The 25,310-nt window shown below is 48.7% G+C and overlaps 1 protein-coding gene across 4 annotated transcripts in view; it reads right to left on the bottom strand.

Annotated features, from left to right (window-relative positions):
* DLGAP4 (DLG associated protein 4) overlaps positions 1-25,310 on the bottom strand; it is a 343,252-nt gene that overhangs the window by 52,632 nt on the left and 265,310 nt on the right. Inside the window, exon 1 of one of the 4 annotated variants that reach the window (XM_048819750.2) lies at positions 8,215-8,425. The exons of the other annotated variants lie outside the window; for them this stretch is intronic. Within the exon in view, the coding sequence (XP_048675707.1) occupies positions 8,215-8,245 (31 nt within the window). The 5' untranslated portion in view covers positions 8,246-8,425. Of the gene's footprint in view, positions 1-8,214; positions 8,426-25,310 lie in introns of those variants that run through there. 4 annotated transcript variants of the gene reach the window in all.

The raw sequence follows: 25,310 nt of genomic DNA, 5'->3' as shown, positions 1-25,310 counted from the left end.
GACAATTAAAGGAGGCAGGGCTACTCCGTGGGCCTATAAATGCATGTCAGAGGACAGGAAGAGGAGTGATTGGGGCAGGTTGTGCCTGGAGAGAGGAACCACAGAAGAGTGATGCCCAGGAACAAGAGACCAGGTGTTCTGGGAAGCGGCCCTCTGGCAGGTGTTCCAGAAGGGAAGCAGAGCTGGCTGAATGAGAACTGGCTGAGAGAAGGGAGCTGGCTAAGACTGGGAAGCTGCAAGAAGCAGGATTACTAAAGACCCCTCGGAGGGGAGGCGGTGAAATTCCAGGACAAAGGGTGAGCTGAAGGACTGTTTTAGTCTATTATGGGCTTATATTTGGACAAAGAAACCTATTTAAAAGGAGCCTGGGCATTGCAGTGAGTGTTGTTAAGCTGGGGAGAAACCCTGCCATGTCACACATGGTGCAGAATGCAGAAGGGGAGAGCGAGGTGGATCTCTGTTGCCTGGCGAAGAGAGGGAAAACGCAGGCAGGGGGATGCAGAAGCTATCTTTGGCCATGAGGTGGCAGCCCCTCTATTACAGGTCCCCCTAGAAAAGCCCAACTCTTTTCTTACGGGAGGACTAACTCTAAGAAGAGTTTCAGAGTAACAGCCGTGTTAGTCTGTATTCGCAAAAAGAAAACGAGTACTTGTGGCACCTTAGAGACTAACCAATTTATTTGAGCATAAGCTTTTGGATGAAGTGAGCTGTAGCTCACGAAAGCTTATGCTCAAATAAATTGGTTAGTCTCTAAGGTGCCACAAGTACTCGTTTTCTAACCAATTTATTTGAGCATAAGCTTTCGTGAGCTACAGCTCACTTCATCCAAAAGCTTATGCTCAAATAAATTGGTTAGTCTCTAAGGTGCCACAAGCACTCGTTTTCTTTCTAAGAGGAGTCACACACAGTAGTGCACTGTATATTAACACATGAACATAGCAATTACCATACCCTATCAGTGCTCCCTCTAGTCCATCATCCTGTCTCCGACAGTGGCCTTCCCCTGAAGCTTCTGGTACATGAATCTTCATATGGGACAATTATGGAATAACTTGTCTATTGTGGAAAATCTCTTCCCAATCTCAGGCAAGAAGTGGTGGCTTTATGTCCTGAAGTATGAGGATTTACATCCCTTCTAAGTTTGTACAGTGGCTAGCACAATGGGACTGTGAGCCATGACTGGAATCCTTAGGTGCTACCACATAAGTAACCATATAAATGTCTAATCCCTTTTTGAATCCTAAACTCTTGGCCTCACGGATATCTTATGACATTGTGCAAAATCATTTCCTTTCATTAATATTAAGTATGTTGCCTTTCAGTTTCATTAACATCCCCTATTTACCCTCTGTCATAACATGAGGAAAAGGAGTGTCTAATTTACCCTCTCTATACCCTTCATTCTGTATATCTCTTTCATGTCTCTTCATCTCCTCTCTAAACCAAGAGACCCAGTCTTCCAACTCTCCTCATACAGAAGGCCTTTGCCTTTCTCCAATCTATTTTTTCCAGATCCATTGAGACAGGGCAAGGGGACCAAAGACAGGGGGTAGTTTAATAAGTGAGTTAGCCACCTAGGTGGCTAAATCCTATTGACAGTCAATGAAAACGGGGCTTACGTGATTTAAGCATGTAGGTATTCTTGAACACTTTACCTAGTGTTCCAGATGAATGTGCATACCACCAATTGGTATCATGGCATTACAACACTAATTATTTCTATATCCCATTCTTTAGACATCCTAACGCTGTTTGCACTTCGATTTTTTTGAGAATGCCTGTGACTTCCTCAGGCTGTGAAGGTCAATCTAGTCTGAGATTTTTCACCATCCAGCTGGGGACATAAAGAGAACTGACAGGCTTAACCCACAGAACGCCAACAGGGTAATGAGAATAACTAAGTTCCTGTGTGCACTGGCTGATAAGAGGAAGGAGCAGCAGGGCAGGCAATGGTATTTTGGTTGATGCAGTTCTAAGACAATGCTTCCCTCTGCATCACAGCACAGGCACCAGTGACTCTGAAAAGCCACTGCTACATCATTATCCTTTGTACTGCATTACAGACCAAGGCTAACAGCAAAAATGCAAGGGAAGGAGGGAGAGGCAGCAAAACTTTTTGCTATTTCCCTCTGATAACTGCCTCTGAATTATTTAAATGCTTTATAAAGAAGGATTAAGAAAAAAATTGGAGTCAAATCGCTCTCTCCTCCTTAGTGAGTCAATCAAACCTACCCTAAGCCACGAGAAACATCAGTCTTTTCCTAGCCTGAAGTGAAGTCTATTCTGTAAGTGTCAAAAGCTACAAGTGTCACTGTTCTATAGGTCACAGCTTAGATGGCACCACAGGCTCTGTTACTCAGTCTGTGAGCGAGAACCCCAGTGCACTGCTAATGCTTCAGCCTGCATCTAGAGTTATCTCTGGATTGTCAAAATCCTGTCCCTCTCATCCATGAGATGCTGCTGTATCCTTGGGGCTGTGAACTGCACTCATTGGAATGAACATGCAATTCCACTAGGGCAGTGAGTCCCAGACTTCTGTATGCCATGACCCTCTTTGGGCTCACCTCTGTTAACACACTCCCCAGGGGTCTGACACAGAGCCCTGCAACGAGACACTACCTGACTACGAATGTTGGCTTCAGATCGGAAAAGAACCCAAGCCCCGGGGTTCAGATCTGGTGGGCTCCTCTCTTCCTACCCATAGGGTTGGCGCAGCAGCAGCTGCGGCCAGCTCACTGTGCCGCGCGTGCTGATGAGTCCCAGTGCCTCTCAGCGTGCAGCACACAGTGCAGCGAGTTGGGGGCGGCCAGGAGCATGCAGCCACCTCTTGCTCATCAGCATGCATGTCTCGGGGTCACAACAGCCGTCTGGGAAAGGCTGCACTAGGAAGCTTTAAAGGTAATATGTCCTTTTCAATTAGGACACAGCTATATTAGCTCACAGCAAAAGCTTTCCTACCTCCTCACCATCCTTGCATTGCAAACCATTCCAATCCATATGGATGTGTGCCATTCTGCTTTCCGCCTCGTCCCCCCCATGGGTCCTGTTATCTCCATATGGCTACCATTGCTGTAGTATCCACGCACTTTGCAATCTTTATTGCATTTATCCCTACATCAGCCCTGTGAGGCAGGACAGTGCTATTACCCCCGTCTGTAAAACGGAGACGTGAGGCAGAGAGGAAGTGACTTGCTCAAGGTCACCCAGGAAGTCTGTAGCAAAAAGGGCACATCTTTTTGGCACATCCTTATTGGCATATCTGAGGGGCCACTCAAGAGGACCGTACGGAGACTTAAATGCAATCATTGGGGACAAAGTGCCTACAAGTCATTAATCTGGCTGATCCCACCAGTCATGACAGCATTCCCACGCTGTGCGGACTTGCAGATTAAACAATTTAAAAAACACACACACACACACACACACACACCATTTAAGCAAACACATTAAATTTCCACCCCCAATCTGATTTTTTTTTAAATGATGTGAGCCAGGGTACAGGTTGCAGAGAGGAGCCCATTTTTCAGTATCTTCCTGAAGAGCAAACCAGAGTTCATCACTGTCTTGATTACAACCTGTTGTAGAACTTGATCCTGACAGCATGGACTCTAATCTGCTTTCATAGGGAACTGCAATTATACTTATCGATAATTTTGTAAAATCAGCTTTGACAGACCGTGTACTGACAACTTTTCCTGGCAGAAATTAAAGTGGATTTTTCTTCAAGAAGGCCACCCGTCCACACAACCCTAATCCTCCTAGCTCACATATGTTACTGTAACTTGCACTGCACTGAATCCAATTACACAGCCTCAACCCAGGAAAAATCTGCAGCCGTTTAAGAGCAGAAAGCATCAGATGAAAGGGTGTGTGTGGGGGGGGGGGGGGGAGAGGGGAGGAGAAGCCTTACTGCAATTTGGTTCTGAAATCTCACCTCTGCAGACAGGTAAATGGGCACTGTCATGAGGAAAATATACCATTCTCCATCATATTAACAATGTGATCCAAACTGCCTGGGTGACATACATTTGAGTGAAGCATGGACAACAGAAAAACCTATGGAAGCCAAGCTGGTGTTACTCCTGGGGGGATTCTGCGTGACTGCGCGCCTGCAGAAAACGGGTTCCCCTGCAGAATTCCTGTGCTTCCCTGACAAAAACGGCAGGAAAGCCACACAAGCGGTGCAGGGGGAGACCATGGGCACAGTTTTTTTGGGGGGGGGACTGCCCCCCTCCAAACAGAGGCAAGGCATAGGGGCACATGGGGTTATGTGTCACTACCTCCCCCTCATTTCTGCAAGCGCAGAGCTGCCCAGCTGAAGGAGGCTGAGTCTTGACTCTGATGCTGAATGCTGCCTCCTGGATCCTAGTGACAGTTGTGTTCCCCCACTGCCATGCTGGAGCCACATTTATGTACTGACAAATAAAATTTGCAGAATTTTAAAATATTGTGCGCATAATTTTTATTTTTTTTGGTGCATAATTCTCTCAGGAGTACAACTGCAATCTGGAAGTGCCTCACAATTGTTATTTATTCTACGTTAAAAGCAACTTTAAAGTACATTGCTCTGGTGGTATGAACAAGCCAGCAGTGAGCGCCACCAAGCAGCAGGTCTCACATACATTGTGCATGCAGGATTGAAGAAGCAGACAAATAAACTTGGGTTAAATTGTCAGAAATGGCCTTAAAAAAAGCGAGCAAAATGACATGCAAAAAGTGGGTAATGGTTTGTCTAACTATCTGATATGCACCTGGTCACACAAGCTAATGTAAGTTGTGGTTGGATGGTAAAAGGGGAAGGGTATAATGATTTTTGCCAGTTTGTGGACAGCTGAAATTTTTCCCTTTCATGTCCAGAAACTGTGGCTTCAAAATCACAAGTCAACCCTTCTTAAGAAGAATATTGAAGCCACCTGTTGACCTCAGTAGGGACAGGCAGTGTTGCCCTTAGTCAGTGGCTAAATATTACATTTGCAGTGTTCCCCATATCGCAGAGACTTCTAAGGGCCAGATCCTACGACCCTCACTTACATTTAGCACTTACTCTGCCAACAGTTAAACTGAAAAGAGCGGGACTGCATGGGGAGTCAGGGGGAGGGGTTAGAATCTGTTCCTAATCTGGTTAGAGATCTAGTGGATTTTTGGCATATTGGTGGGAACACACCTGTCTATTAGTGCAGTTTACACAAGCTGAAGATCTGGCTCATTGCTTCCTAAAGGACAGGTGCATTTTCAAGACTCCAAAATTGCATGTTACCTCTTTGTAGGCAGATTTTGGACTGGAAGTCAGGACATCAGAGTTCCATTCTTGCCTCAGTCATAGACTTCCTGTGTGACCTTGGGCAAGCTACTTACAAGTCCGCTTCTCCAACTTGTAAAATAAGGATAATTATACTTCCTCTACCTGAAGGGACATTGTGAGGCTTAACTCATTAGTATTTCAGTGCTTTGGAATTCTGGAATGGAAACAGCTATCGAGATGCAAATAATTGGCAAATTTCCACAGTGCTTTTCAAGCAGAAGGACAGTGAGCTTTACAAACTGACTATAGCAAGGAATAATTCCCTCACCCACCCCGCATACTCCACTCAAGTAGTCAGTCACCTCTTTGGTGGAACATAGCTCCTGCATGACATTGTACAGCAACACCAAATAGTTTAAGAAAGAAATAAAAATCATACACAAGTGACTCTGAAGGCAGAAAGAAAAGGAGTACTTGTGGCACCTTAGAGACTCAAGTACTCCTTTTCTTTTTGCGAATACAGACTAACACGGCTGTTACTCTGAAATCTGAAGGCAGAATTCGCAATTGGTAAATCTGTTACCCCCTCTAGCCAGAACACTGCTAACAGTCATAGGCCTTAACAGCCACAAGCACTCAAGGCCTCAACTTTTATGTTTCATCCATCACCCATCCTGCCCCCAAACAAACCAAACCCAAAACAGCACTTCCAACAGCAACCAGGGTCCTCCAGGGAAGAGTGCAACCTAATAAAACAACAATATCCCTTCTGCAGCACCTATATACCCCTAAGAGATCTTTAGTATTAATCTGGTATCCTGAAATATTGACTGGCGTGACCCTGCTTAGCTCACGAGATGCACGGAAATCAGAACACACAGCTGGCAAAGCTTTAGCCTAGCTTCGGGCTTCACCATGTCTGAACTAGTCCAATATCTATAGCAGAAGTAGTAAACTAATGCATTTCTTCTTCATGCTGTTGATGAGTCTGGGTATTAGTTCTTGTATTCTACAAATACAAGGAGAGTACAGACAGACATCCTGAAGTAACAAACTCTATAGCATTGTAAAGCTCTCTCAGTTTCTCATGTCCCTTACCTGGGGAAGTACTGTCACCCACCCCTGCAAACAGGAGGCCCTGATAGAAGCAGCATTATGGAATGCCATGCAGGGCATCCCGAACCCAGCAGCAGAGGAGTCGGCATCGCAATGCACAGATGAGTTGGGGAGACACTGGTGGATTCACCACTCGGCTGACGCTCTTGTTATTCCATCAATGTGACAGTAAGGCCATATGGTGGCCACAAAGCCTTGAGCCGAAAATAGCATACTTGGGGAAAAGGATGCTTTTTGCATAGGCTCTGGCAAGTCTCCCCGGCACACAGCCTGGCTTCTCACCCTGTGCACTGTAGACAATTTATTTCTTGGTCTCTCCTAGTTTGGGGGAGGAATGGGTCAGTTCAGAAGAAAACACAGGATTCCAACCAAAAATGTGAAGTATCTTCTGCTCAGGGACGGGGGTGTGTGTGTGAGAGATCTTAAACTGCTCAAGACACATTTTCATAACATCCCCACCCAGATAATAGGGTAGGAGGGACAAGATTAAGCCTTAGGCTCACTTGCCCATCCATAGTAACTACCCCTGTAAGCAACCTAAGAATGGCCCTACTGGGTCAGACCAAAGGTCCATCTAGCCCAGTATCCTGTCTTCCGACCTGGCCAATGCCAGGTGCCCCGGATGGAATGAACAGGTGATCCCTTCCCTGTCGCTCATTCCTAGTGTCTGGCAAACAGAAGCTAGGGACACCATCCCTGCCCATCCTGGCTAATAGCCATTGATTGACCTATCCTCCATAAATGTATCTAGTTCTTTTTTGAACCCTGTTATAGTCGTGGCCTTCACAACATCCATATATCTCCCTGAAGCAAGATTGTTCAGGGAGATATATGGGCGAGGGGAAAAGAAGAGAAACTAAATCAAAACAGAAGGCAATACAGTCCCATGTGGGATGTACTTAGCCAGCTATCCAAGCCTCATACACCACGGCCCCTTTGTGTGTACAGACTTCATCATGCCTTAGTTATACAGCAAAACACTAATTAGAATAGATGTGCAGAGCCAGAGTGATATCACCCTGGAAGAGTTCTATAGATTGTAACCCTACAATAATCCCACAAACTTCACTTAGGGGATTTAATAGAGACAGTTTCTAAGACCTGTATATAAAGAGCTCATTCTCTTAGTGTCTATAGAAACATACTCAGTTTTTATAGGAGCCTATTGTTTTCATACTGATTGGAGCCAGTCAGACTTTTCCATAAGGGAAACCAGGAACTACTGTCCTCTGCTTTTGTAAAAATATATCCCCCCTTTTTAAACCTTACCTCCTGTGTCAAGTGACAGGAACCCATTTCAGAGGTTTCCCATTCAAAAGAAAACCCGTATTCATTCCTGGTGACCCTGCAGCAGTTACCTTACAAGGGACCCGGCAGGACAGCAACGGCCTGAGCACTAACAGACCCAGCCGCCCCAGCTGGCAGCGGGAGGGCGAAACTCGCCGCGTAACCCAGGCAAAGGCGAGCGAGCACCGCGCATCCGAATGTCATTACTCGGAGCGAGAAAAATCCATCTCGGCCGAGCTTGGGACGGCACAGTACAAATATAGGCCAATGAGCTCACATCCTGCCCGGATCCGGGCGACCAGGGCCGGGTCGGAACATCGCAGGGAAAACACCAACCCGGCCCAGCAGCCCCTCGCTGTTAAGCGCAGAGCCGCGCGGCAAGGCTGGGGTCCGTCCCCCGCCCCCCAAGGCGCCACGCCACACAAAGCAACCCCGCTTCCCCAGCGCCGCTCCAGCCAGCGGAGCGGCTCAGGGTCCAAACCCAAAGCCTCCCGCCTGGGGCGGCGCGTCGCACCCGGGGGCCCGGCCCCCAGCCTCGGGGAACCCCGGCCGGCGAGCCCCGCACTCACATCGCTTGCACAGCTCCAGACACAAAGCCATGGGAGACACAAAGCAGGGGCGGCGGCGGCGGCTCTTCCCTCCTGCGGGGGGCGGCGGACGGGCCACGGCAGCCGAGGGGGGAGTCGCTCTGCTCGCGGGCCCGGGCAAGGCGGGGGGGCGGCAGGACAAGGGCAGAGCCGCACGGGTCTGGCTCGCTACCTCCCTTTGCCTCGCCCCGCCGCGGCAGCTGTGCACCGCCCCAGGGCGGGGCTCCGGGGTAGCGGGGATGGCCACGCCCCCGAGCCCGGCGCTGTTGGGGGCGGAGACGTCACGCCGGATCCAGCTGGACTCCCGCACGTGCTCACCGGGCAGTCCGACCTGAGGCCTCCCCCCACCCTCGCTCTGCCCTGGGGCTGGGCTGCCAGTGGGGGTCTCGGGGGTCCCAGAACAGGGAGCTGGTCCACCGCCTGGTGTGGCAACAAAGCCCCTGGGCTTCAGGGCCCCCAAACACAACCTCCCCCCAAAAAGCACAGGTCCCCTGGTGTCCCCAAGGCAGGGTCAGCTGGTCCCCAACTGTCTGGCTGCTAGATGGGGAACTGGGCTTGGGTGCTCCAATGGCCTTGCTGCCAGCAGCGCTTAATGTGCGTGTGGGAGAAGGGGGGTGGGGGGTTGTCCTAGACCCAACAAACCAAAAATAAATGGGGAGCCAGGTGGCCAAGGGGCACGCTTTGATCCCAATTATGGTAGATCCCCCTCCCCCTTTTTTCAGACCACATTCAGCAGTGGCTGCTGGCAGGGGAAATCAGGGATTATGTCACTTCCCCTTCATCTGTATTTATTCCATGCATTACTGGGTCACTGAGAGGTTAATGACTCTGGCCTGGCCCTGCTCTAGGTACTGCTGATATATTAAGAAGGGGAGGACCCCATATTACACACAAACAGCTGAGATCTTACAGTAGTCAGTGAATTACCAGTGCAACATTCTCACCAACAGCCGAACAATCCAGTGGTTAGGGCCCAAACCTAGGACCCAGGAGATTTGTGTTCAATTCCCTGCTCCACCATCAACTTCCTGTGTGACCTTGGGCAAGTCACTTAGCCTCTCTGTGCTTCAGTTCCCCTCTGTAAATAGGGGACAACAGCACTGCCCTGCCTCACGGGGATAGTGTGAAATGCTTTGAGTGCTGTACTAGATAAGAGCTAAGAATTATTACCTACCTAATAGCAGCTGATTGTCCAGCTACCTCCCAAACTGGCGAAAATAAATGGGCTCTGCAGACAGTGTGCCCAGAAAGTTAGCCGTCCTGGGCTCTGTGGGAGCAAAGTCAAGGGGCCTTTATGGCACCTCCCTTCCTTCTCATTTATAACAAAGGGGTCCAGTTCAAGACCTCTGCCAATCTCAGTTGTGCTTTATAGCATGGAGAGAAAGTTGCTCTCCCAGGTTGAAACCATGTAGGGATTTGTAGGTTAAAACCAGCACCATCTGGAAACATTGGCAGCCCATGCAGCTCCCAGAGCACTGGTGTCATATCTTCCTGGTTTGAAATTCCACTTTATAAGTGGGCAGCTGCATTTTGCATTAGCTGCACATTCTCAATGATGTCAAGGTGTAGCATTAAGAGAGCACATTAGAGGAATCTAGCTTCAAAGTAACAAAGGATGGATGATTGTGGTTAAGGTCCCTTCATGAGCAAGAAGAGGATGCATATGGTGAAGAGCACTCCTGGCTCCAACTGACCCCTGGTGGCCCAGAAAGAAATAACCCAGGATCTGAACAAAGGATGCAAATGGCAGATACACTCCTTCAGTCAATGGCAGTACAGTAAGCTTCTGCTCTTTTAGGTGCTTCCCCAAACCTACTAACATTATCTCCATTTTATCCAGACTGAATTGTACCCAGCTAATCTTCTCCAAGCCCCAAGCTCACATAGACACTGGATCATTTGTTCCACCGCACTGGCTGGGACAGGAGTGATGGAGACATAGAACAGGGTGTCATCAAGCATACTGAATACACTGCTGCCTGTATCACCTCATTAACTCTCCCAATGTCCTTGTACATATGTTGAACAGGAGGAATGACAAACCAGGCCATTCCGGCACCCCATAGGGGTCACTGATGCCACAGGAGTAAATGCCCAACACTATCTTAAGATAGGAGAGAACCCAACCACTCAAGTAACTCCATCTATATTTGCTGGTGACTACAGGTATTGAGGGCAGGACAGACAAGGACGGTGACACACAGATATGTCAATAAAACCTCATGATTAGTGGTATCAAAGACAGCAGACAGATCTAGAAAGGACAGCATGGACTCTTGATCATCCTCCATCGTTCAAGGAGATCACCAACCAAATCCCCGCCCTGAATAGTTTACAGTCTACGGCTCAGATCCTAAAATGTATTTAGGCTCCTAACTTCCACTGATTTCAATGGCTGTTAGGAGCCTAAATATCTTTCAGAATCTGGACCAAAGTGTAGGTAAATGTGGACAAAGAAACAGGAGAAAGGGTGAGAAACAATTACTGATTAATTAAATCCTATTAACCTCTCTGATATTCCATCCAGTCCTTAAACTTTGCCCAAACAGGCTCTTCCCAAACTTTTTCACAATGTGGAACATATGTTAATAGACTGTCTTGTGGATCCAACCCTTCACATTCACACGTCTCTCAGATCATCTCCATGGCAACATTTTCTTACATGGAGCAGTCAGATTAGCGCAGTGTTTAGTGGACGTTTAACACTTCAGGGCTGTAAGTCTTGTCCTTTGTGAATAGTGTTAACCCCAGTGTCTGTTTTTTCTCCCCCTTCCATATATTCTGTTACTCTTACCTGGAAACCCGGCAACATGTAACCAGCCAGCTCCCAGTGGATCACTGGCAAGTGCTCCATGAACCCCGGCTTGGGAACCTCTGGCCTTAACTAACTTAGAGTTGACCCCAGATCTCATCCGCTTGGGCACACGGCACCTGGTTACATACACCTCACTCCACAGCCTGGCTGGGCTTATGCCATGGTCTGTGGTGCAGGAAAATACACCCGTAAGTAAGAGAGCGAGGAGGGAGAGAAGCAGCATGGCATCTGGAAGTGGGATACTGCCTGGAACTGGAGCCCACGCTCACGAGAACTGAGGCACTTGCAAGGAGGCTCCGTGCAGATGGGGAGGGCAGAGGGAGAGAGTCACCGCTCTGCATGCACACACTGACTGAGGTGCAGGACAGTCGTCACGACACACAAACTGGCTTGATGTTCAAGGCGTTCTGTATCACATTTGGGATGGGAAAATGTGCGAAGATGGCTTCCAAAAACAGCCCTTCCTTGGGGGTTCAGTGGGTTTGGGGAGAGAGCGGGACACAGATCACTGCAAACAAAATTGGGAGTTTGGAGGTGAAATTCTGCCAAACAAAAACTGCCTTTCCCACCCCAGCTCTGCAGCCGAGACGAATTGTCCCGGAGCTGCCAGCCAAGCTCAGGCGCACTGAGCTGACAGCTCCAGTGAGTGACAAAGAGCGGGGTGCCATGGTGACAACTTCCTCAGCACGACTCTTCGCCCAGAGAATCTCGCACACACACAAAAGGCTTTTTGGCTGAGGGGCCGCTTCCAAGACCCATTCTTCTCAAGCTGCTCCTTTCCCCACGGATGGGGGAGGGGATATATAATCCCAAGATTTCTCAGTGGGAAGGGCTGAGTTCTGCTGGGGATGGCCCAACTCCCTGCAAGATTTCCTCACTACTCTCCTCTTTTGAGAGACAGGCACAGACTTTTGGGACTCGGTCAGACCTGTGTTTCTACTCGTGGCTTTTTGTGCAGGGCCAGATTCAGGTCGCACTTGATGCTGGACTTCATGCTCACACTGGGGGTCTGGATTCTGCTCACAGCTGCGGTGGTGTAAATCTAGAGCAACTCCAGTAAGAAGAATGGGGTTACTCCTGGTTTATAGTGGTGTAACTGAGAGCAGGGTCTGGCCTTTCAAGTTCTGGCATAGAGGAAAGTCTTTCTCTAGAGGAGAGACAGACAGACAGGAAAGGAAAGGAAAGTGGAAGTGGCTGGGTCTTTGTGTTCACTGCTTCTCCCTCCCGTGCACCTCCATCCAAGGAGGCCTCCGTCATGGGGGGAGAATTTAGCTTAATTCTCATTTGACTTGACACCACCTGCAGTCACATGTGGCCCTGGTTTTACATTAAACCCTCTGAGATGCAGCCCTGAAACATGAGGTTACAGTTAGGATTGATGGAGTGGGAGGAAGGGAATCCATAAAACAAGCTTCCAGCCCTTCCAGGAACACAATGGCTGACCCGAATCAACCCACACATAAGCCTCGCCCACCCAGGAGCAGAACTGAACCATGAAAACCCAAACAGCCCCCTTGGGAACAGACTCACTAACCACTGGAGTCTGGGACTCCTGGAACAGAGAGTTCCACCTCGGTAGGGTCCAAATCTGGGCGTCTAGCTGCTCCTGTCCTGGCTCTGCTGCAACTGCTCCTGAGAAATGAAAATCTATGTGCTGAGGCTGGTAGGATCCTAGTAGATGGGGAAGGTCTGTTTGATCATCAAGGTAATGCCCTTGCAAGACCAGGTGATTTTCTGACTACACCCATGCCACAGTCTGACCAGGATGGCTGCGACTATGTTCCTAGGCTGCCATGCCAGTGAAGCTTGTTTACAGGAGGTCTTGCCTGTCATGGGATTCTGGCTCCACAGGTAGTCTGGTTCCCTGGATTGCCCAGGCAGGGAGTGTGTGTACTGCTTGAATTACTTGCTGTTACAATAAGTCCTTGAGAGCTCTGATTTATTTATGACTTTGATTGCACTACTCTCTGCAGAGATGAGCAAACTGGCTTTCGAAGTGAAGAGAAATCAGAGAGTCCATTGGTAACTGCCCCCACTCGACTCAGACACTTCCTATTCAAGGCAGGCATTAGTGAGATAGGATCTGTACTTTGGACATGCTTTCTGATTTCCAGCAATGGAATCATTATTGATGTGTCTGAGCGCGTATCAAAAGCCAAATAGGAAGATGGGCCCAAAGGAGAACCCTGCCTAGGACCCAGCCACCCTTTTCTGAGCTCTGCAGAGGCTCAGATCCAGACCTGAACCACACAACTTTGGATCTGAGTGTGATCCTAGCAGCTCCAGCACCTCACTACAGTTTGCCAAGGAAAACAAAGCACATGTCGATTCAATTGCTTCCTGCCTATGAGACAGGTGCAGATCCTAGAAATTCAGAATGACCCCTGGTGGAGGGATTGTTACATACACAGGGCTCTGTCTGGCTTTTAAAATATCTAACTTGTTCTCTTTCTGAGTCCTTATTGATACTCAGACAGTGACTCATCAGATGGAAAAAAGCAACAGGAAGGCACTGAAGCAAGAGAGAGAAACAGCCCAGCGGGAGAGAGAGGACAGAGCAAGGGAGAGAAAAACACGTGTATGCACGGGACAGACTCACGAAGAGTAATTCCCATTCAGCCTTACGACCCTGGGAGATGCATGCACTCAGCTCCTGCTGAATGAACTGGGAGGTACTTGCATGAATTTCCCAGTACGATCAGACTCTATGAACTTTAGCATTTCATAGCAGGCACATTTGGTTTTCTTAGGTGCCTGTAAGTGCAAAGTACAATCTTGGCAGTGCCATAGCAGAGAGGCCCCAAAGTGGAGACACAGAGATGGAAGTTGGGCACAGCTCAGAGGAAGGCTGCACAGAAGCCAGTTGTGGCTCCCTGATTCTGGCAGCCCAGATCTCTTGGCCCCAGTGTACAGCAGAGCAGCACTGGGGCTGCTTTACACAATGCCAGCAGGCCATGGCCCTTAAGGGCCTCTACCCAGTTGAGAAGAGGCAGAGTGCAACTGCGGTGAGGTCAAGTCCCTTCCCACATGACCCCTGCAGGAGGGGGTGGCGTAGGAGCTGGTAGTGCTGGCCCCGCAGTCGCTGAGGAGATCCAGTTGCTTTCCAGCTCCTTTGTGCCACTAAGGCAGTGTAATGAGGCCAGATCACAAGAGTGAATCTGGCACAGGGGGACAGAAAGACCCATCTACCCACAGCAGCAGGGGGGACACACAGACAGAAAGGAACGTGCATGCTGAGAGCAGAGGTAGAATTACATGAGGTAAGTGCAGAAGCCACAAACATGCCCATAAAGGGTGCGCGCAGCACCTCGGACCAGCCACCTCCCAAACAGTGTGGAATGGTGCAGGCACAAGCAGCCCCGTGCTCACTGCTGTTAGAAGGTGAAAGGGAAGGCAGCTCATACCACAATCTCGGAGACCAGTTCAAGGGGCACAGCAACAACATGGAACATCACGAGCGGGACCCAGGCCAGCCTGTGACCAGCAGCGGGGAGTGGTGAATAGCAGGTTCGGACTCTGTCCCTGCTGGTAACTGCATTGGTCAGGAGGCAGCATGGCCTGGCGGTAGCAGTCAGGAAGAGACTGAGAGCAGCTCAACAGCACAGTGAGCTGCATCAAAGTGACACGTAAGTGCAACTTACGTGTACTGCAACTGTGAGCCTGGCAAAACAGCCATAAAGGCTACTCTATCTCCAGGCGTGTTAGCCCTGCAGACCCCCTGGAGGCTCCATAAGAATGGCCACATTCACAATGTTTCATCTAGCCCAGTATCCCATCTCAGAGTAGCCAGTTCCAGTGCCTTCAGAGGGAATGAGCAACACAGGGCAATTTATCCATGATCCATCCCCTGTCCTCCAGTCCTAGCTTCTCACAGTCAGAGGCTTAGGGACATCCAGAACATGGTGTTGTGTCCCTGATCATCCTGGCTAATAGCCATTGATGGACCCACCCATCCTCCATGAACTTATCTCGTTCCATTTTGAACCAGTTATACTTTTGGCCTTCACAACATCCCCTGGCAACAAGTTTCACAGGTTGACAGTGCGTTGTGTGAAGAAGTACTTTCTTATGTTTGTTTTAAACCTGCTGTCTATTCATTTCATTGGGTGATCTCTAGGTTTAGTGCTATGTGAAGGGGTAAACAACACTTCCTTATTCACTTTCTCCACAGCATTCATGATTTTATAGATCTCTATCATCACTCCCCTTAGTCATCTCTTTTCTAAGCAGAACAGTCCCAGACTTTGTGATCTCTCCTCGTATAGAAGGCCCTGGGATGTTATACTACTGTCTGAGCCTCTGATCCCTCTGTGGCTTCCACTCTCCAGGGGCACCAGTCTCCCATAGTTATAACATCTAACGTAAAGTGTCCCCAGCTGCTTTATTTCCATCCTGTCTGCAATGCGCACACTGCTGGGGCAAACATGCAGTGCTGGCCTGGATCCTGTGGCCACAACCACTTTTCCCTGCGTGTGCTCCTTCTGTGGGCAGCTACTCTGCATGCTGAACTGATACTGTCTGTGCCTGGGGGTGCAATGCAGAGTCCCCTGTTGACTGCAACTTGTTACCATTTGCAGGGGATTCTGTGTAAGTTACACATTTTCCCCCCCACTGCTCCAGACCACGTACCAGCCAGGATGCTGGGGTCCCAGAAACACCCACACGGACACAGAGCACCAAGGAGAAAACGTTCTCAAATAGAGGTCCAGTCCACACTAAGACTGAAACCGTGATAGCAAAGTGCAGTTCGAACTTGGTTTCACTGACCCGGGGGGACAGAGATTTTTTTGTTGATGGCCGAAAGCGCCATTTTAACTATGCAACAGAACAATGCTATTGACTTCCTGGGGAAAGGGAGCGTTTAGAGCACAGTTATTGCTAGCCTAGTTTCCACCATCATAGGGAAAGGGCACAAGAGAGAAAAATATACATAAAAATACACACAGATCTCATTCTTCTACACACACAGCATGGAACATACAGACCTCTCTGTGTCCCTTATACACACACAGCATGGAACATAAATTGCTCGCTCTCTCTCTCGCTCTCTCTCTCTCACACACACACACAAAACCTAATCCCTTTCTGCTGGTATGCCAGAGAAAGGTATTTCTGGAACGTGAAATCTAGGTCAACAAGAAGAAGAAAATCTGAAGGGAAAAATAATTTCTCCCTTTGAAGGCTGGCATGGGTCAGCTCTGGTTGATATGAGTAGTAATGGGGCTGCTATGGTCTCTGCTCCTGAGCTTCAGTCTTTCACCAACAGCTGCTGAACTGCGCTCTCTGATGAGTGTGCACAGTACAGCTGCTTCTCACTTTTGATTCCTCAAATGAGAGGGATTAGGGGACCCCCATTATATACCCAGACAGGCCAGGAAGGGAAGATCCCTTAATTCTGCCTCCTGTCACCTCATGGATGCTCAGCAGGCCCCTACATAGCCCAGTGCTTCTGGAGCAGGGTCACGAGCACAGACTGGTGGGATCACATCATCATGTGGACCTGGGACCACCAGCAGTGGGCCCAGGAAGGAACTTTCACATGAAGAAAGCTACATTTCTGGAGCTTTATGAGCAGCTTGCTCAGAGCCTCCAGAGTCATGACACACCCGTGAGGGTGGCCTGGCCCATTCAGAAGCAGGTTGCTATAACCATCTCTGGAAGCTGATTACCCCACACTGCTACAGATCCATTGCTAACCAGTTAGGTGCTGGAAAGTTGACTGTGGTGGAGGTTTCTGACGCGTTCAGGCATGTGATTTACCCAGAGGTGGCTGGTATAATCAATATCCTTGAAGTAACTGCTGGTTTTGAGAGAATGGGGTTTCCAAGTTGTGCCAGAGCCCATTGCTTGCCCTTCTCAAGGAGCATGTACACCAAAAAGGGCACTACTCCATTATTACGCAGGCTCTGGTGGACTACAGAGGACGATTTACGGACACCAGGATGGGCTGTCCTGGAAAAAAGAAAAGGAGGACTTGTGGCACCTTAGAGACTAACAAATTTATTTGAGCATAAGCTTTCGTGAGCTACAGCTCACTTCATCGGATGCATACTGTGGAAAATACAGTGGGGAGATTTATATACACAGAGAACATGAAACAATGGGTGTTACCATACACACTGTAACGAGAGTGATCACTTAAGATGAGCTATTACCAGCAGGAGAGCGGGGACGGGACGGGGGACGGGACGGGGACTTTTGTAGTGATAATCAAGGTGGGCCATTTCCAGCAGTTGACAAGAACATCTGAGAAACAGTGGCGGGGGTGGGGGGAGAATAAACATGGGGAAATAGTTTTACTTTGTGTAATGACCCATCCACTCCCAGTCTCTATTCAAGTCTAAGTTAATTGTATCCAGTTTGCAAATTAATTCCAGTTCAGCAGTCTCTAGTTGGAGTCTGTTTTTGAAGGTTTTTTGTTGAAGAATTGCCACTTTTAGGTCTGTAATCGAGTGACCAAAGAGATTGAAGTGTTCTCAGACTGGTTTTTGAATGTTATAATTCTTGACGTCTGATTTGTGTCCATTTATTCTATTACGTAGAGACATTCCAGTTTGACCAATGTACATGGCAGAGGGGCATTGCTGGCTCATGATGGCATATATCACATTGGTGGATGTGCAGGTGAACAATCAATCTCTCTGGTCATTTGATTAGAGACTTAAAAGTGACAATTCTTCAACAAAAAAACTTCAAAAACAGACTCCAACGAGAGACTGCTGAACTGGAATTAATTTGCAAACTGGATACAATTAACTTAGGCTTGAATAGAGACTGGGAGTGGATGGGTCATTACACAAAGTAAAACTATTTCCCCATGTTTATTCTCCCCCCACCCCCGCCACTGTTCCTCAGACGTTCTTGTCAACTGCTGGAAATGGCCCACCTTGATTATCACTATAAAAGGTCCCCCCCCCCCCCCAGGCTGGTAATAGATCACCTTAAGTGATCACTCTCCTTACAGTGTGTATGGTAACACCCATTGTTTCATGTTCTCTGTGTATATAAATCTCCCCACTGTATTTTCCACTGAATGCATCCAATGAAGTGAGCTGTAGCTCACGAAAGCTTATGCTCAAATAAATTTGTTAGTCTCTAAGGTGCCACAAGTACTCCTTTTCTTTTTGCGAATACAGACTAACATGGCTGCTACTCTGAAACCAGTCCTGGAAAAGTCGATGATGCCAGGGTTTCCCGGGAGTCTACCTTCATGGACCAGGCCAGGACATTATTCCCACCAAATGATGTTGCCATAAATAGAATTACCCCACTGTTATTCTAGAAGACCCCTCCTTTTGGCTAGGCTTATGAAGCTGTAACCCAGAAGGCCTGGCAAAAGCAGGTTTAATTACTCTCAGTAGGTGTATTTGCCATAGTCCATCAGTGGCTTTTGCTCCTGTGGCAGGAAGGCTGAAGGCATGTGTGTTTCCTTTCTGTCACAGGGCTGGGAGTTCTGAGAGCGGGCAGGTGGGAAGTTCCTTTTGTCCAGGTTCTTTGTGCTGTTTCAGGTGTTTGATGAGGAGATGGAGTCCGTGGAACTGGGATCTCACCTTGTCAGGTAACTGTCAAAGAAAATCTTCCTCCGCCCCCCAGACAGAAACATTCGGCAGCCCTCTCTGAACATGGCTCTCTCTGCTGTTCAGCAGAGGAATATTGGGCATGCAATTGCCCAGCTCTGCTCCTAATGAGAGGGAACTAGGGCTGGGAATGAGAGGGAGCTCTTTGTTATAGCAAAGCATCCAGAATGGCGGTCGGCAGAACTCCTGGCAATTAGCTGAATAGCTTTCACCAGGGCTTTGTTCATCTCACGCTTTGCAAGGCACAGAGACACTGTTTGAGGCTAGATCAAGGGTAGCTCATCATCTCTCTTGCTGGCTGTGAAATGTGAGCTAATTGCCATGTAATGTGCAACTGACACATGCATTTGCAGGAGGAACTGGAGTGGTACATCTGATCAAAGGTGTGATGGCTGCCAAACCTCACCCCCACTCCCAACACACTCACACACACACACACACGCCCACGCCCATGCACACACCTACCCAACAGGTGGAAAGCTGCGAGTACTCCATGAAATCAGGCAGGAGGGAGAGCACGCAGGCTTTAATCAGCTGGGGACTGAGGCTCAGTGATGCTGTTCAATTTTAAAGCTTGGCTCCCCGACATCACTTATATTCCCTTATCTCCCTCTTTCCCAAATCACCCCCAATCACAGAACCAAGGGCCTTGAGTCAGAGATGTGAGTGAATGGGCGTTTTCATGGCCATCCCTGATACAGCTCTGCTGATGTACACAACACTTCACAGCACACCCATACAGACAGGAGGCCTGCTTCTCCTCTCACCTACACTGGTGCAAAGCAGGGCCATTCCTGGACTCACATCAGTGTCACCCTGGCCCAAGTGAGAGGAGATTTAGGCTCACTCAACTAGTCTAACTCAGCCCAGCAGTGTACACAGATGACAGGTAAGGTTCAGCATGGCATAGACACTGTGCCTGACTCTGAGTCCCATACACTAGTCTTAGTCACTGATTTAGGTTGATACAACCCGGTTAAGAGGAACCTGTCCAAGGCTCTAGGTGCCCCCGCCAGCAGACATAGAAACAAAGCCAATTAATCCGGGGGACCCAGTGCAAGCCCCACCACTGGGAAGCACCACTCTGATGCCCACAGATGTCAGTGGAGTTCATGCTGATATACAGCAGTGCTGAGACCAGTGTCAGGCTCGCTTTGGGGGAGGAGATGGTGCTGGCAGGTTTGAAGGAGGAGAGGCAGCAGGCTGGGCTCACAGGCAGCAGCAAGCTCCAGGCAAACAGAGGGGCATGAGAGAAGGTGGGAAGCTGAGAAGGCGATAACCTAAGGGGAGCAATAAGGAGAGCAGATGCAGAGATAAGCAGGGCTGGGGGAGGGGTGCAGGCAGGAGTGGAGATGTGCAGGGCCTGGAAGGGGAGCATGCAATGTGGGAAGCAACCCAGCAGCTCCATTAGGGTGACCCGACAACAAATATGAAAAATCGGGACAGAGTGTGGAGGGTAATAGGTGCCCATATAAGAAAAAGCCCTGAAAATTGGGACTGTCCCTATAAAATCGGGACATCTGGTCACCCTAAGCCCCATAACCTTCCTCTCTTTATCCCACCCGTCCCTGTTATCTCTTCCAGGGCCCTGTCTCACCTTGATTGGTATCGCCTGTAATCTCTTCAGAGGAGGGACTGTCATTACTCGCTAGGGGAAGTGCTGCGTGCAGCTGCGGAGCGATAGACAAGCGAAGAAGAAGAGAAGCAGGAAAGGGACTGTGCGCTTGTCTCCATGGGCTAGTGGGCATGGCAGCTGCCAGGCTCGCCCATCACTGCTGTTACTAGGCTGCCCTTCAAGTTCCTCATTAACAGAAGGGATTGCTGCTGGCTCTCTGTGTTACCATAGTTTGGCATATGTTAATGCAGGGGTCTGGCATTGTTGGCTGTTCTTAGTGTTACTGCAGGATCCCGGGGCTGGAATTACTGTATGCTCCTGCATGGTCCCAGCACTGCTGTAGGTTCTTGTCAATACTGCAGTCTTCTAGTGCTCCTGCATGCTACAGGACCCTGGCTGGCATGACTGCAGGCCTCGGGGATGACCACGCCCCAAGTGCCAGTGGTAGGCCCTCTGGTTATTTCAGGTTTCTGATCCTGCTGTACATGGTCAGGTGCTGTTAGCATCTAGGCATCTCATCCCCTATCCTGTGTTCCCAAAACGCTTCCTTGCATGCTGTCATAAACATTCAGCTAAGGGTAGCATAAAATTCCTTCTTTACCCGTAAGGGGTTAAGAAGCTCAAATAACCTGGTTGGCACCTGATCAAAAGGACCAATAAGGGGAGAAGATACTTTCAACTCTGTGGGGGAAGGGTTTTTTTGGTCTCTTTGTGTGGATTCTCTTGGAGCCAGAGAGGGACCAGGGGCAGGAAAAACCGTCTCTTAAAACCCTGCCTGAAATGAGATCTAGGATTACAAAAATTGTAAGTAAAGCACGGAAAGGTGTTAGATTATCTTTTGTTTTAGCTTGTGAATTTTCCCTGTGCTAAGAGGGAGGTTTATCCCTGTTTTTTGTAACTTTTAAGTTTTGCCTAGAGGGGAATCCTGTGTTTTGAATCTGATTACCCTGTAAAGTTACCTTCCATCCTGATTTTACAGAGGGCTTCTTTTACTTTTTTTCCCTTTATAATAAAGTTCTGTTTTTTTAAGAATCTGGTTTACCTATTTGGTTGATATATTATTCTCAAGCCTCTCCAGGAAAGGGGGTGAAAGGGCTTGGGGGGGATATTTTAGGGAAACAGAAACTCCAAGTGGTCCTTTTCCTGAATCTTTGTCTAACTCACTTGGTGGTGGCAGCAGTATCCATCCAAGGACAAAGAAGGATTTGTGCCTTGGGGAAGTTTTTAACCTAAGCTGGTAGAAATAAGCTTGGGGGTCTTTCATGTGGGTCCCCACATCTGTACCCTAGAGTTCAGAGTGGGGACGGAACCCTGACACACGCCCAGAGCATGTGCTGTGGCCACCACTTGGGAGGACCAGAACTAGCATCTCAGAACAGCCGACTCTCTCCTTTCTGCAAAGCTGAGCAGTGGATGTTGCTGTTTCCCACTGCCAAAGTGACAAGCCAAATCTAGAAACTGAAAAGCCACAAAATCCGGAGCTTCTGTCTGCAGACAACACTGCTGTCTGCCATGCCAAACAATGTGACGCACCCTGAACTTTGTGAGGCAATGGAGAATGACAACAGCAAGTGTGCTGGGGGTGGGTGGGTGAGTGGGGGGGCAAAGGAACCAAACCGACTGTGCTCTCCAGTTACCCAGGAACAGCTGAGAGGCACGACCGAGATGCCATTGCGTCAAGGGATTTAAAGAGATACTCACACTTTTGGGTGTTCCGAAGGAAGTTGAGATAAAGGTACCAAACTGACCCCTCCCCCACCAACCCACTGGCAAATTAAAACTTTGGGGGAAGTACTCTGGTCACATCATCACCCAAGACATCTGCACGATTTCCGTATTGAAGAGGCAAATGTTGGTGGTAATAATCTGATCTCTCTGCAAATCTCAGTCCTATTATAGCATAGTCCTCTGAAACCTGGGAGTACTCCCTCCCCAGTTTGCCACATCTTCCTGAACATGTAGGGTGGCATTTTCCAAAGGGTGCCCAGTTGGCACCACTGACATCCATAGGAGCAGAGTTAGGCCAACAGTGGGCACTTTTGAAAATATCACCATTAGGTTGTGCTTACTCTGCAAACAGCTGTCAGCCCAGTCTGGGGAAACAGACCTTTCCATTTGGAGTGAGACCTTGGGGGGAGGGGGAGGGTGGTAAGATAGGAAGGTGTGCAATGAATCGTGCTCAAGATCAGTGCTTCCTTGACTAAGAAAAGGCGCACGTTAGTCCTTGTTCTGCTAAGACAGTGATATGACATTGATACACATACAGGTGTGGTTCCAGCCTATCTCTGTGGCCATGCCGTCTTGAGGAGTGCTTGTCATAAGCTAAAAGCATCAAGATCAGTTACAATCGGAATGGGAGACCTCCTAGCTATACCTAGCAGCTGGTGGTGCCTGTCGTGCAATAAGCATCCTTCCCACGAGTCAGTACTGAATGAATCATCATTCCCCAGCACGGTGCTGGCAGGACAGGCAGGCTGCCTTTTGGATGAGATGTAAAACTGATGCCTTGGTCACTTCCACCCTGCCTTGATAGGGGGCCCATCACTACAGAATCAAAGTGCACTCGTAATCATTAAACATGCCATGACACTTTTTGCAAGACTGCTATTCCTGCTGATCTGGCCGAATTCCAACGTGGCTCATAGCATTCCACCTACCTAAATTCCCACTGTGGTTTCAACTGCATAGAGTGTTCCTCACTTCTTGCCCTACATTATTGGTTTCAGTATTCTTCACTTCCGATCCTAAATTGTCCTGTCCTAAAGAGTTGCTGTGTAGTGTTAACAGTGGCTGTGTATCACCTCAGAGCTGGCTGCGTTTTAGTGATAAATGAAACCATTCCTGTATGTAAAATATACCAAGCCCTTTGGGAGGAAAATTGCCATCTAAGTGCAACATAGTCTGAGCATCACAGCCACTTCCTGTGGACTGCCCGACAACAGAACCATTATTATTACAATCTTCCTGGAATACCTGAGAATTGTCTTTTGCTAATCACAACACAGATCAGAAGTATGTCAGGTCTCTTACATATGCCAGGGTAATGGAGCTACTCCTGATTTACACCAAATATACTAGTAATTATAGAGACGGGTCTGTCTGGAACCAATAATGCTGCATCCAAGAGCAGTAAAGATGAGCAGAGGAATTTGGATCTGAACGTATTATTATTTGCTAAGTGACGATGATGAGCCAAATTCGCGGGGCACTGGGAGTCTGAGGTTTGGGTTGTTTCATTGTTGCCTTGAAGTTTGGAGTTAGATCTGGCTCCCATCTGACCCCCTGTTCAGGGATGTTTGTATCCGGGGCTTTGGTTCCAGCCCATCACACAGTGGATAATACATGTATTGAGTATGTAGCACTTCTATAGGCAAAGTTCACCACAGACATGAAGGAACTGGTGCCTGTTCAGACAGCAGATAAATTCTCTGCTGTCTGGTGGTTAAAGGGTATGTCTTCACTATCCACCGGCTTGGCGGGTAGTGATCGATCTATCGGGGATCGATTTATCGCATCTCGTCTAGACACGATAAATCGATCCCTGAATCGACGCCTGTACTCCACCTCGGCAGGAGGAGTAAGCGGAGTCGACAGGGGAGCCGCCACGGTCGACTCGCCGCCGTGAGGACGGCCAGGTAACTCAAACTAAGATACTTCGACTGCAGCTACGCGAATAGTGTAGCGGAAGTTGCGTATCTTAGTTCGAACCGCCCCGCAGTGCAGCCCAGGCCAAAACGACTTTGACAGAGGACTAGCCTCAAAGGTACATAAGGCCCTAACTTCCATTGATCTAGGCCTAAGCTATCACCAGCCACTCCCACCTCTCTTCCTCTAATCTGTCATCTGCTTCTCTGCCTCTTCACTTTGCCAGCTCCCCACATCCTGAGATATGCAAAATGTTCACAACAAACTGGGAAGTTTACCTGCATTTAGTCTACTAGACTCATAGAATTTAAGGCTAGAAGGGACCAACATGATCATCTAGTTCTAGTCTGACCGTCAGCACATCACAGGCCACAGAACCTCACCCACCCACTCCCACAATAGACCCCTGACCTCAGCCTGAGTCACTGAAATCCTCAAATAATGATTTAAAGACTTTGTGTTACAGAGAATCTACTAGTTACACTAGTTTGGGTTGTGTTGCAAACCCTGCCCAGGTCTGCCATCTTCAAGGCCCTGAGCCCAGCAAACATGGACTGGTTCATGTCTCTGCATAGGAATTCAAGGCTGCACTTGGAGGTTCAAGGGCTTGTTTGGCCTTGAAATTCAGAGTGAGACTCAGAGGGTGCAAAGGCAGGTGGTTCAAAACCTGCTGTTTCCACAATCTCCCTGTGAAGTGGAACCAATGAGTTTTGCAGGGCTCTCTGGTGGCCTTTGTGAAAGGAGGACAATGAGTCTTAGGCCAGGGCCTCGTGGGTAAATGTCCACACCACAAAACCATCCTCATCTCCAGTTAGTGCTAATGGGCCCCTTGTCAAGAATGCCCTGGCTTGAATGGACCATGGAAGCTGAGCTCCCCCCCATCACTAAAGGTGGTCCCTCTGGATCACAGCTGGGGCCCATTGGTGGAGTAACATGAGGGATGCTTTCACTGCTGCTGCCCGATCTGTTGCTGAATACAGGGCTTGTCTGCAGGGCTGTCAATCTTTCACCTTTCACTAGCACTATATTCACAAGAAACACTTTAACTGAGCCCTAAGTGTGACCCATAGAGAGCTCCTATGGGGAGACCCCACAGGAGTTACCATGCTAGTAACAAATGCCATCTCTCTTCCATTATCACCCAGGAAATGGGGGGCCAAACCTTCTAAACTCTACCCCGTCCATTATCCACATGCTTCTGCATCTTGTTTAAATGCCAGTTCCTTGTAGCCATGAGACTCGCTGAGATCTCACCCCTTGGGAAAACAGACACCTGGGGCAAAATCACTTTCACCCTCTTAGGTCTCAAGGTGAATGCTCTGAGCAAGGTTTCACCCTCTGTCTGCTGCACCAAGCTAGCTCTATGAATGACAGTCAGGCGCACGGGAGAGAGGAGGAGCAGGGAGATAAGGATGATGAAGGATTT

The sequence above is a fragment of the Caretta caretta genome, chromosome 13, assembly GCF_965140235.1.
Source record: "Caretta caretta isolate rCarCar2 chromosome 13, rCarCar1.hap1, whole genome shotgun sequence".
Classification (NCBI taxonomy): Eukaryota; Metazoa; Chordata; order Testudines; family Cheloniidae; genus Caretta; species Caretta caretta.
The sequence above is the reverse complement of the archived record's forward strand: the minus strand, read 5'-3'. Positions and strand labels throughout refer to the sequence as shown.